General features: G+C 46.3%; 1 protein-coding gene across 1 annotated transcript; it reads left to right on the top strand.

Moving 5' to 3' along the window:
• The first annotated feature begins 285 nt into the window (after positions 1 to 285).
• Positions 286 to 11723, top strand: SLC25A27 (solute carrier family 25 member 27). Its single transcript, XM_068411423.1, has 9 exons — positions 286 to 388; positions 2369 to 2560; positions 3330 to 3414; positions 5900 to 6022; positions 6783 to 6895; positions 8185 to 8269; positions 9434 to 9526; positions 9863 to 9965; positions 11372 to 11723. Exons 1-9 carry the CDS (start codon positions 286 to 288, stop codon positions 11441 to 11443), a joined length of 969 nt encoding a protein of 322 aa, XP_068267524.1. The 3' UTR covers positions 11444 to 11723.
• The last annotated feature ends 831 nt before the right edge of the window (positions 11724 to 12554 follow it).

The raw sequence follows: 12554 nt of genomic DNA, 5'->3' as shown, positions 1-12554 counted from the left end.
TGTGACTGTACCTGCATGGCCATTTTCCTGTCAGAGGGTAGCATTGGTGACGGACTACATTTCCCAGGAGCCTGTTGCACAGGAGTCTCTTGTGTCACTGCACAAGGACCTCGCAGCTCCACAGGAGGCACTCAGGCTGCTGCGGATCCTGCTGCTGGCACTGGAAAAACATGACCTTCAGCAATTTGTCTCCTAAAGGACCCAGAACAGAGCTGAGCTCGGGTCTGCTTTTCCTCCAGACCCTTGCCGGGTGGCTGGTTAGCCTTGTTTCATGTTAGATGCTAGATGTCACCTGCAGAAGAAGAGAAGAGCTTACCTCTTGCAGAGAGATGGCCCCGAGCCAGCAAATTCGCTCTGTCAGCCTGTGCAGCGGCTGTGGCAGAACTAGGTACAACTCAGCGTGTTTTTCCGAGAGGGAAGGGGGTCAAAATTAACTTATGAGGGGCAGGGGGAGCTTCCGTCACCGGGCGCCTCTTTCCTTGGTGTTCATTCTGGCTTTTCCACTCCGGCAAATCTGTTCATTCCACTCTGCGCATCGTGACGTTTCAATAATTTAAGCCTTGCACGTGTTTTACGCCACTTGACTGTGGCTGGAGGGAGGGGTTTTCCACGTTGAAATCTCTGCCCCCAAAACCAAAGGGCTGCAGTCACAACAGACCAGTTGTGACCAATTTAAGTTTTGCGCTTGCTGGGTTTCTGGAAGAAAACAAAAAGGCAGGATGGTCTGTTGCCTAAGTTAGTAGCGAGGGGCTGACTTCTTCAGGGATTTGCTTTGCATAATCATGCAGGTTAATCAAAGAAAAATCGGATCTTACGTTTCTGGTTATGGTGGAGATGGCTGTAAAAACGCAGTATGGTAAACTGCTTGCTGAAGTGCAGGAAGGAAGCAGCCTGGCATCTGCGTAGCACTGCTCTGTGATCAGTAACTTATTTAGAATATTTCTTAGCATATTCTATATAATTTCTACAAGCTCTTACAGGCAAATCTGTTGCATTGCTCTAATGATTTGTAACTTTTCAATCTTTGCTGTTCTTTAAACATGAATACCAAACTTAATGCACGAATAGACTGTAAATCTGCTGAGGCTTTGACTGCATTCCCCTAGTACCTCTGAGTCCTGCTCTGGAAGGACCCTGTAGCATGGTTGTTGCAGAGGTATCACGAGTCCAAAGAAGGGCAACGAAGCTGGTGAAGGGTCTAGAGCACAAGTCTGATGAGGAGCAGCTGAGGGAACTGGGGTTGTTTATCCTGGAGAAAAGGAGGCTGAGGGGAGACCTTATTGCTGTCTACAACTACCTGAAAGGAGGTTGTAGTGACGTGGGTGTTGGTCTCTTTTTCCAGGTAACAAGTGACAGAACGAGAGGAAACAGCCTCAAGTTGTGCCAGGGGAGGTTTAGATTGGATATCAGGAAAAAATTCCCCACTGAAAGGTTGTCAAGCATTGGAACAGGCTGCCCAGGGAAGTGGTGGAGTTGCCATCCCTGGAGGGATTTAAAAGACGAGTAGATGTGGTGCTTAGGGACATGGTTTAGTGGTGGGCTTGGCAGTGTTAGGTTGGTGGTTGGACTTGGTGATCTTAAAGGTCCTTTCCAACCAAAACAATTCTATGATGCTATGATTTTATTCTATCAAACCAAAGACAACCCCTGCTCCTGGGCACTCGGCATCTGATACAGGCTGGGAAGGTCCATCACCCAGTGAGACATTCCTGGCCTGGAACTAAAATTAGGGGCAGCAAATATGTACCCATGCTGTTTCATGAGCATCCCTGGGAAGCTGAGATCGAGTTGGGTGACCTTCCCTGACCACCAGTTATTTCAGTGAGAGAAATAACAGGCTAAACATGATTTTTGTGTCTGCATCAGAAAAGCAGTGTGTTTTAGGGTGGTTTGTAAGATAGATGCTCACCTGCATGTGTGTCTGTATTATGATGGCCACTGTGGGATTGTTCCTGACTATAATGTCTGCTGCCACTATGCTGGGCAGAACTGGAGAGGCCACACGCTCGATGAAAGATTTGACTGATCTTTATTCAGGGGGAGTTACTCGGACAGGATTTTTAATACAGAGTCTCTTGGAAAGTACACATATTGCATAAGAAATCTGCAAAAATGAATAAGGGAGAAAGACTTGGTGTTTGAATGTGTTTTGGTTACTCATGCCCAGAGCCACTTTTAACAGACCTGGATGTGACTCTCCTGTTCTCCACGAATCGCCTGCACCCCCGTTGGGCACGGTCCCTGCAGGTGCACGCACAGCCCCCTTGGCCGCCTGGCACGGGGGATCATGGCGCAGATGTTACCAGCGTGGTAGGTCTCCACGCAGCTGCACCCATAGTCACGTTTGTTCCCTGCTCTTTCTCTTCAGTGACATTTCCCCTGGACCTCACGAAAACTCGACTGCAGGTGCAAGGTGAAGCTGCCGTCCGTCGCAGTGGAGCTGCCGCTGGGCAGGCAGTCCCTCACCGCGGCATGCTGTGCACCGCGGCCGGCATCGTGCGAGAGGAGGGCTTGCTAAAGCTCTGGCAAGGAGCCACGCCGGCCGTCTACCGCCACATAGGTGATTATCTGCTCACGACAGGACAAGTTTGGGTCCTGCCTTCTGTGGCCAACAGCCTTTTGGTGTGAGCTTGCCATATCTTCTTGTACTTGAAATATATCTGCGAGGACTTCTTCAGTCTACCCTGCAATCCCACTTTGAAATACACAGGATTGTGGCTCAATATCCTCTCTTCCCTCTCTTGCCCATACCTTCGCAGCCTTAATCTGGCTTCTGGGAAAACAAAACATAATTTCCCTGTCATCTTTGCGGGAAGGTCTTCAGCACAAGCAGGCACTCAGAGTCCTCAGAACAATAAATATATTTTATTTGAGGGAAGTGGGGACGGGCTGGGAAAGAAAAGATAAGGTTGCAAGCACTAGGATGAAGAAATGCATTAGCGGTTTGGCCACAGGTAACAGCTTTCTGTGTTATATTTGGAAATACGGTGACAGCAACAAACCTCAAAAGCACTTGTGGGAGGTTTTGTGCTTGGCACCAGCTGAGAGGGAAGCAATGTGGCCGCGTCTCCTCGACGTGCGGACATAAGCCGTGCTGCCTCCTGGCAGACATATGGCTCAGCCAGAGGGATTCACTGATGCTGAAAAGTTCTGGCTCTAGGATGGCTACCAGGCAGCCCCCTCGCTTTCTCTATTTTGATCACAAACGTGAGAGCCGTGACCAGCTGACCCAGGAAAGCTCCAGAGTGTTTTACAGCCAATCTCTTGACACAGTATGACCACCAGAAATGGCAGACCCAAGAATCGTCTCCTGCTTTTGTTTTCCACAGTGTACTCTGGCGTTCGGATGGTTGCGTATGAACATCTCCGTGACTCCGTGCTGGGCAGGTCTGAGGATGAAAGCTTTCCTTTCTGGTAATGCCGCATATTTATGCTTTTGCCTGTTTGGGGATTGCCCTTACTGTAGGAGTCCTGCAGCCCCAAAAGCTGGCTTTTCCTCACAGCTTGCCTGCCCTAAAGAGGGTAAATACAAAACAGGTGTTTAAGCACTGATACGGACTTTCTGATTTTAGTTTCAGGGCAGTATCTTCTCATTCATCTGGGAACAGGACTAATACTGAAATAAGTTTCTCAGGCTTAACTAGGACCATGACTAAGTGTCAGGTCCTGCACTTGGGGCACAACAACCCCATGCAATGCTACAGGCTGGGGGAAGAGTGGCTGGAAAGCTGCGTGGTGGGAAAGGACCTGGGGGTGTTAGTCAATGGCTAGCTGAATATGAGCCAGCAGTGTGTCCAGGTGGCCAAGAAGGCCAACAGTATCCTGGCTTGTATCAGAAATAGTGTGGCCAGCAGGACTAGGGCAGGGATTGTCCCCCTGTACTCAGCACTGGTGAGGCCGCACCTTGAATACTGTGTTCAGTTTTGGGCCCCTCACTACAAGAAAGACATCGAGGTGCTGGAGCGAGTCCAGAGAAGGGCAACGACGCTGGTGAAGGGTCTAGAGCACAAGTCTGATGAGGAGTGGCTGAGGGAACTGGGGTTGTTGAGTCTGGAGAAAAGGAGGCTGAGGGGAGACCTTCTCGCTGTCTACAACTACCTGAAAGGAGGGTGTAGTGAGGTGGGTATTGGTCTCTTCTCTCAGGTAACAAGTGACAGGATGAGAGGAAACAGCCTCAAGTTGCACCAGGGGAGGTTTAGATTGGATATCAGGAAAAATTTCTTCACAGAAAGAGTTGTGAAACATTGCAACAGGCTGCCCAGGGAAGTGGTGGAGTCACTATCCCTGGAGGGATTTAAAAGCCATGTAGGTATGGTGCTTAGGGACAAGGTTTAGTGGTGGACTTGGCAGTGCTGGGTTAACGGTTGGACTCGATAATCTTAAAGGTCCTTTCCAACCAAAAAGATTCTATGATTCTATGATGACTCTAATATGGATACTCTACTAAAGAGATGGAGAATCACGATAAACCGCATCAGTGGGAGCAGCTGTCCTGGGCTGGCAGGAATTAGCCTGTGTGAGCGTGGAGGCAGGGCAGCTTTACCGTGACTCAAGGTCTGTGATGTAGTGGCAGCTCTTTCATTTCCTTGTGGGCTGGGGGATGTTGGGAAGTGCAGGTGAGTCCTGGCTGACTGTACAGCTGTGTGTGACGGCTGTTGGAGAAGCCACGAGCAATTGCACCAACTTGACACTAGCGTGAGTAACCATGACTAATCCTACAGCCGCCTGGGTAATGCAAACCAGAGGTTCAGCTGAGCCAAGCTGGACATGCAGCTTGTGCCCTGCTCAGCTCTGAGGTCACCCAAGAGCTCGATTAGCTCCACACCGGGTGAGGACACATTTCCAAAGGTACGATGGATGTGTCAGATATCCTCTGGAGGTTTGCAGAAAAGAAGTGAGGGGTGGTACATCTCAGATTTGCAGCTGCCAGAGGGACGGGTCCCGCTATGCGTTGTCCAGCAGCAGTATGGCAACGCTTTGCTGGTTTGCTGCTCGCCATACTGCCTGGGTAAGGAATTATCATGCCATTGGATTATTAACAGGGAGCGTAAGAATAGGCAAGTTTGCTGATTCTGGTGGTGTATTTTAGCCCAAGAGATGGAAATTTCCTGGCTACTGAAGAGGCAGATTATGAAGAATATATATAGCCACAGAATTAACTCTTTGCCTGGGGAGAATGAAGCAGATTTTTCTCTAAGTTTTGCAAAATTTGGTAATTTCTAATTGCCAAATCCTTGTTGTTAAAATGTCGGTCATGTACTTTTATAATCATACACAATATCGTATCCAATCAAGTATTTTACTCCAAAATAAAATCTTGGGTCCAAAATGTAACTGTTTTTAACAGGGGATTTATAAAATTTATACAGATAAAGTACTTGTCACGCTCGGTGCTATGGGAAGGGATGTAATACCGAAATTTCTGGTTCTACTAAAATAAGTAGAACCAGCAAAGGACACATCTAGTAGCAATGGGAGATAAATGAAAGTTTTATGTATCAGCAAGCAGCTCAGAGTTTCAGATTGGCATTCAGCTATTATAATACATGGAGCACCATCCCTTACTTGTGTACTCTGTTGACATCCTGCCTTTAAACCCTAAGCGAGGAGCATAATATAGCCTGGAAAGGAAGCAGAGCATCTTGGTGGTGTATAATAACTTGACTTTTTTTCCCCATATAAGTTTTAAACCTTTCTTAAATTTGACAGAAGTATTATTGACTACCTTAACTACCTGCAGTCGCCACAATTATTAGCTTAACTTTGGCTGTTAATACAAGGAATAACCATTTACACTTGTTTCACCTGGGCTGTGCTGCTGAACTCTTCAGCTCGAGCACTGCCATTTGTACAGATTTTCAGTGTATCCTGGAGCACAGTTTCTTTCCCTGTTTGGCAGGAAAGCTGTAGTTGGAGGCATGTCTGCGGGTGCCATTGGACAGTTTTTTGCCAGCCCGACTGATCTGGTGAAGGTGCAGATGCAGATGGAAGGAAGAAGGAAGCTGGAAGGAAAGCCCTTACGGTCGGTTCCTCTCGAAGCTGATGTTTTTTTCCTGTTAATGGTTACTCTTTGGCCCAGCATGTGGTTTTCTCTGTTTTCTGCCACCCCCTCTCCCCAGCTGCTTGGGGCACTTTCAGGGGAAGAGCAGCGCCTCGGGGGCACACGATGGCTCTGGGCAGTGGAGAGGGTGGGGCATCCGAGACTTCCTCCTTATTCCTTATTATACTCACCTTTCTTATTCTGGTGTATTGGTCCCAGAGACCACAAACCCTTGCCCGTCCTACATATTCAACCTGTCCATGCCAGCGCTCTGCCAGGGGGAGGGAAGGATGCTTTCTGAAGAAGGGAAGCTGGAAGAAAGGATGGGGGGAATGGATCATGCAGGATGCACAGGCGCAGGGAAGGGCTGGGTGGCCTGCAGACAGGAGGGCTCAAGACCCTCCTGCAGATACCAGGACACACTGCTCTTTGCATCTGAAACTGCTGGAATCCTTTGGTGTCTGGTAATTCAGCATTGCAACCCAGCTGTGGGATAAAAGGGTCATCTGTCATTAGCAACCAGATTGCTGCTTATGAGGGCAACTAGTATGTTTGGTAAAATATTGCAGCATGAAAGTCAAAGATGGATCCAAAAATGGATGAAAAAATGGATCCGGACGGCAAGATTCTCACCAGTATAAATTGCCTTTCCTATGTGAGGACCTGGCACAGCAAGTGCTGGGATATGCAAAGATTTCTCCATAGCTGGGCTCTCTCCTTATTACTTACATATTGATTTCAGGTTTCGAGGAGTGCACCATGCATTTATGAAGATCCTGTCCGAAGGAGGAATACGGGGGCTTTGGGCTGGATGGGTGCCAAATGTCCAGAGAGCTGCTCTGGTGAACATGGGAGGTAAATTTCCTAACTTGGTCTGCAGCACTTAAGGCCGCATCTAAGCTTTAAGGAGAGTTCAGCTGCTTCCCTGGTCTTTGTCTCTTGGTTATCTACAGTGGGGACCTGTTTGAAGTACACTGCAGGTGACTTCTGCCTTGAGTGTTTTGCTCCTGTGGAAATCAAGTTGCTTAAAAATACCAGTTTGTGACTCAGTCTGAGGGATGGTGAGCTGGGAGCTAAGAGGGTCCCACAGCCAGCAGAGCAGGGACCTCGCCAGCCACGACCCAGCTCCCTGGTGCCCAAGCAAGGTGAACAGGGCAGAGCCAGCGAAGGCAGCCAGGTTCCACCAAGGAAAAGCGTGTGGTGATGAGGCAGGTCTGAGGCCAAGCCAGGAAGGTCTGAGCCAGCATCACGTCTGGTGAGGGTCACCAGGGTCAGACACAGCTCAGTGATCACCAGCAGGTCCATGGTGATAAGAAAGGTCCAAGGTCGAACTAGGGAGACAGTCCATGAGTCAGTGTCCAGATCAACAAGGTCCACAGCCCAGGCATGGTGTGATGGAGTTGCAGACAGGTACACCTACAGTGTTGTTCAGGCAGGGACTACAAGGAGAAGTGGCTGATCCAAGAAGCACTCACTCCTTCCACATATACATAGAGCTTTCCTGTGTCTCTCCAAAACTGCTAGGATATGTTGGATGGTCTTTGCTTTCCTTCCCGAGATTCTGTTTATAAAGTAAGGAGGAAGATATCTTTGGAACCGAAAGATACCGCCTGTGGGTGCCCACCATAAATACTTGCCCTGTGCTTGGTGGCACGTATTATAGCATTGCCTATAATTTTTATTTTGCATGCTTAAATTTCCTTGGCGTGATGGCTACTAATTTCTACATCATTCAGCACAGGGATATGTTAGCATGACATCATCTACTTTTTTTTGTCTAACATTTCTAACATTTTTAAAACAATTTCACAGAGGTGGGAGAGGTAGAACCATCCTTATCGTGACATTTCTGGGTTTGGTTAATGAGTTATTTTGCAGAATTTTCCATTTGGGATCCATTTTGTCATTTGTAGGGTAAATCAGCGAAGATGGTAGTAGAAGGGACCACGTACTCACATGTCTAACGACAGGATATAGGTGCCACAACCGTCATCAGAAACTGGGGGCAGAGTGCTAGCTGTGCCGTGGGAGGAGCTGCACTGGAGATTTAGGTCTTGCCAAGCCTCCATCCTATGTCAGTCATGAACACCACAGACACTATTTACTTCTGACAATACTGTTTTTTCTCATTATCCTCTTTACAGATCTGACCACTTACGACACAGTGAAACACTTTTTGCTTCTGAACACGCCGCTTGCAGACAATAGCTTGACTCACAGTGTTGCCAGGTGCTGTATTCCCTGATTAACCATTTTCCACTGTGGAGCATTTCCAGCCTCGCTGTCCTGGTCACAGAATCATAGAATGGTTTGGGCTGGAAGGGACCTTAAAGATCATGTAGTTCCAACCCCCCGCCATGGGCAGGGACACCTTCCACTAGACCAGGTTGCTCAAAGCCCCATCCAACCTGGCCTTGAACGCTGCCAGGGAGGGGGCAGCCACAGCTTCTCTGGGCAACCTGGGCCAGTGTCTCACCACTCTCACAGGAAAGAATTTCTTCCTAATATCTAATCTAAATCTCCCCTCTTGCAATTTAAAACCATTCCCCCTTGTCCTATCACTACATGCCCTTGTAAAAAGCCCCTCTCCCGCTTTCCTGTAGCCCCTTCAGGTACTGGAAGGCTGCTAGAAGGTCTCCCCGGAGCCTTCTCTTCTCCAGGCTGAACAGCCCCAACTCTCTCAGCCTGTCTCCATAGCAGAGGTGCTTCAGCCCTCTGATCATCTTTGTGGCCTCCTCTGGACTCGCTCCAACAGCTCCATGTCCTTCCTATGTTGGAGGCCCCAGAACTGGATGCAGTACTTGATCTGCCTCTCTGTGCCAGCAGAAGCCCCTGTTCTTTGGTCATGATACTGCTGATAAAATACACCTTTATAACTACTCTTTTTTTTTGGCCTGAGAGGACATCTTTGTACAAAAGACACAAGACAAAGGACGCAACCATTGCTACAAAACTGCCCTCACTAGCGGTGCCTTGCCGATGCATTTAAACACCTCACTCATCTGTGAGAGCACAGGAATTTTCGCTTTTCTAGAATTGCTACTATTTTACCTAACCTTGTTTTTATTTTAGCAAACCGTAAGAATGAGCACCACAAACTTTGCAGAACAACCTCTTTTACTCCCTTAAATTATGAAGAAATCTGCTTTACATAAACAATATGATAAATTGCCTATTGTGAGTCCTGCCTCAGAACCGCACACAGAGGTGAGGAAGCTGGTGCTGGGAGGAGATCTGAGCAAGAGCAATACTAGCAAGTCTCCTCCCAAATCAAGTTTAAGTTATGAGGTATTACTCATGATTTATGATAACTGTTTTAGAACTGGAATCATGATGCTTAAATTGTCGCGATAAATCTTAGTTTCTTCTTTAAGTACCTGTTGCTGTTGACAGTTGCTGCTCTGGCCTGGTAGCTGCTGTTCTGGGAACTCCTGCTGACGTGGTCAAAACCCGGATCATGAACCAGCCGAGAGACAAGCAGGGAAGGTACAGACACTTCAGAGACCGACTTTTCCATAGGAAATTGAAACCCTGAGTCTCACCGATTTCACTGGGCGTGAAGTGCTAAGTCTCTAATTTGCACTTCGACTTTCTGATGATAATTTTGTTGTTTTAGTTTTGCATGTCCGGGGGGTTTGTTGTGATGGCCACCTAAGCATACCCAGCTACTGAGTAGATTTCAGTTCTGATGGGATTCCAGTGAGCTTACAAAAGAGCTCTTGCTTGTACAGATTTATCTGATACAGATTATTTTTCAGGGGAGGGAGTTTAAATTGTGTATTTGTAATCCTAACAGTGTTTGTTCTCCTTGCACATTGCCAGAGGTCTGCTGTATAAGTCTTCCATGGACTGCTTGATTCAAACCGTACAGGGTGAAGGGTTTATGTCTCTATACAAAGGCTTTATACCAACCTGGATGCGAATGGTATGTGTGCCTTTTAACTCTCTTGTAAAGACAGTTGAACAATGTGGCATTAAAATGTAAGGAGTTCTTTCTGTGTCAACACTTTTCCAAACCTATTTGGGTATCTTGATTTAATTAATTCCAGTTAGCATAGTTGAATGTCGTGGATGGCACAACTGCATGCAGTGTCACTTCCCCCACGTTGCCTCTTGCATCTCTTTAATTTGAAAAATGCTGTCCTGCTTAATTGCTAGTGATTTTCCTTGCTTTTTTAACAATTTCAGGCTCCCTCCTTTCTCCCTTCCTAAATTCTCTTATGTTCCCTTCTTGCTCCTTTTGTTCCCTTCTTGCTCCCAGCCCTGGTCTCCCTTTGCATCCCTCTTAGTTTCATTCCTCCTCTCCTGACCCCAGAATTGCTTTATTACTGCTCCATCCCTGATCTCACTTTTGACCCTCTCGTATTCAGGCTCGCAGCTTTCTCCTGCATACTGCTGGGCCATTAAAGCTACATCTGTACAATTAAGCCCAGCAGCAGCTGGAGCCTGGGAACTGGAGCTTGGCTGTCTAGACTGTTAGTTTGCTCAAGGGACAATTCCCAGCAGCAAATTTAGATGTGACCACCTTTTTTAAAAAAAAAGTCTATAAGAATTTAACAGTATGGCTATGTCTAGACTCTGCCAGCTGGCTTCAAGGTCTTGGCACTGTTTTATTTCCCAGACTGAGCACTAAGATCAAAGGCAAAAGCCTCCCTTCTCTAACCGAGCACAACGGTGGCCACAGCCTCTGGTAAGAGCAATTATAGGAAGGTTCTGCTCAGTTGCTCAGTCCCCGTGTCCCTGAGCCAGAGCACGTTCAGTATTGATGAGGTCTGCGTGAGTTTACTACTAAGCTAGAAATTTCCATGGAGCACATGCCAACTTAGATTTCCCACAGGCTTGTAATTTTGGGAATGTTTAGCGGGTGTCTCAGAGGAACAGGAAAAGGAGTTTCCTAGGCACAAGGCAGCCTTTTGCCAAACACCAATCTATTGTCAAAAATAAACGAAAAAAAAATTAGAGCATCTAAACTAAATGGGTGCAGGGTATAAATTTTATGCAAGGAGAACCGTATAATTTGCTGATTAAGGTTTTAGAACAAGTAAACCCTTTAATTTTTTTTTTAAAAGCATTCAGCCTGAAGTAGCCCCCCAGTATGAAACATTTCAAGTCAAACATTTATGGGTTGGCAAGCTGAAAAAAGTTGTTTTGGTGTCTTGTGAAAGACTGGGTAGCCTGAACCATATGCAACATTAAGATTTTTGTATGGAAGACAGAATATGAGATTGAGCTTAAGAATATGATTTTTAAGAGGAGACAGTTTAATCTAATGGGTTTATTTATTGGGTCACTTCTGTTTTAAGCCTCTAACTTCAGTGTTTGTTTTCACAGGCTCCTTGGTCACTGGTATTCTGGCTTACATATGAACAAATCAGAAGGATCTGTGGAGTTAGTTCTTTTTAAACTCATGAAACCACTTCAACATTCACTAAACAAAGAAGAATCGGAAAGCTGAATTCTCATTCCACAAGGCATCCCGACCTCCAGGGAACTAATTTAGGAGACTGGCAGCAGGATCACATGTATACGTTGCTGCCCCAAACCCAGTCCTTACTGGTTAGCCATGGCTTAAGGATACTATTTGCTTGTCAGACTGCTACATGAAATGCAAGTTGTCCACAGGATAAAATTGTCACAACAATACTTCAACTGGCAGCCAGCATCAGCTTTCCGAAACAGTAAACAGAGGTAAAAAAAAATTCTACCAAGCAAGTAGAATATTATACTGTTTGCTTGTTTGATAATAGAGGCAGTTCCTGTTGTAAAGGACAAGAGCAGGTTGAACAATGCAGCACTGAACATCTCCTGTGGCTGAGCAGTCTATAAAACTATTTGGGAATTTTTTTTATTGTTACATTTGAACACACATAGAGAACTACCTCTCGCTAGTTTGATGCCTCAGCAAACCAAGCCTGTAGTGCTAGGTACTGAAAAACATTACAGCAGTTTACCTGATTTCAAATTTGCTTTGCACAAAAGGTGGAAGGGTTTGTGTTCCTCTTTGCTCAACCGCCTGACCTCTTTGCTCAACCATTTCAGTAATACCCATGAGTGAAATGCAGTCCTGTACCCAGGAAATCAACAGCCTAGTTTGCTCTGCCCCTTTTGAAGGACTCATAATACATGTGCTGTCCACAGGACCAAGGTGAACTACTTGTTCTGTGAGAGTCCCAGTGCTGACGTGGCAGACTGGGTCACTAAGGTACTTTTCCATGGAAATACACACTCTGCCCATTTTAAATCTAGGTGGAAATATAAAGTTCTCCTTAAAAAACACAAAATGTTTGAATATGAGTGATTTTATTTTTTTTTAACCTCAAGCTTACCATATTTTACAGGAAAGGGGACTACTGCTGTTTGTCACTAAGCTTATCTTTGGCAATAGGAGGCAAAAATGCAGTATAAAAGCAATCATAACATAGACAGAACAAACCTGGCTTTGATTTAGCAATATCTAGTAATGAAATCACTGTACAAGACTTAGCTCTCTGAGTAAATACTCAGGATTTCTTCT

Source organism: Nyctibius grandis, chromosome 1 (assembly GCF_013368605.1).
Source record: "Nyctibius grandis isolate bNycGra1 chromosome 1, bNycGra1.pri, whole genome shotgun sequence".
Taxonomy (NCBI): Eukaryota; Metazoa; Chordata; class Aves; order Nyctibiiformes; family Nyctibiidae; genus Nyctibius; species Nyctibius grandis.
Note: the sequence above shows the minus strand (reverse complement) of the source record. Positions and strands in the feature narration are given on the sequence as shown.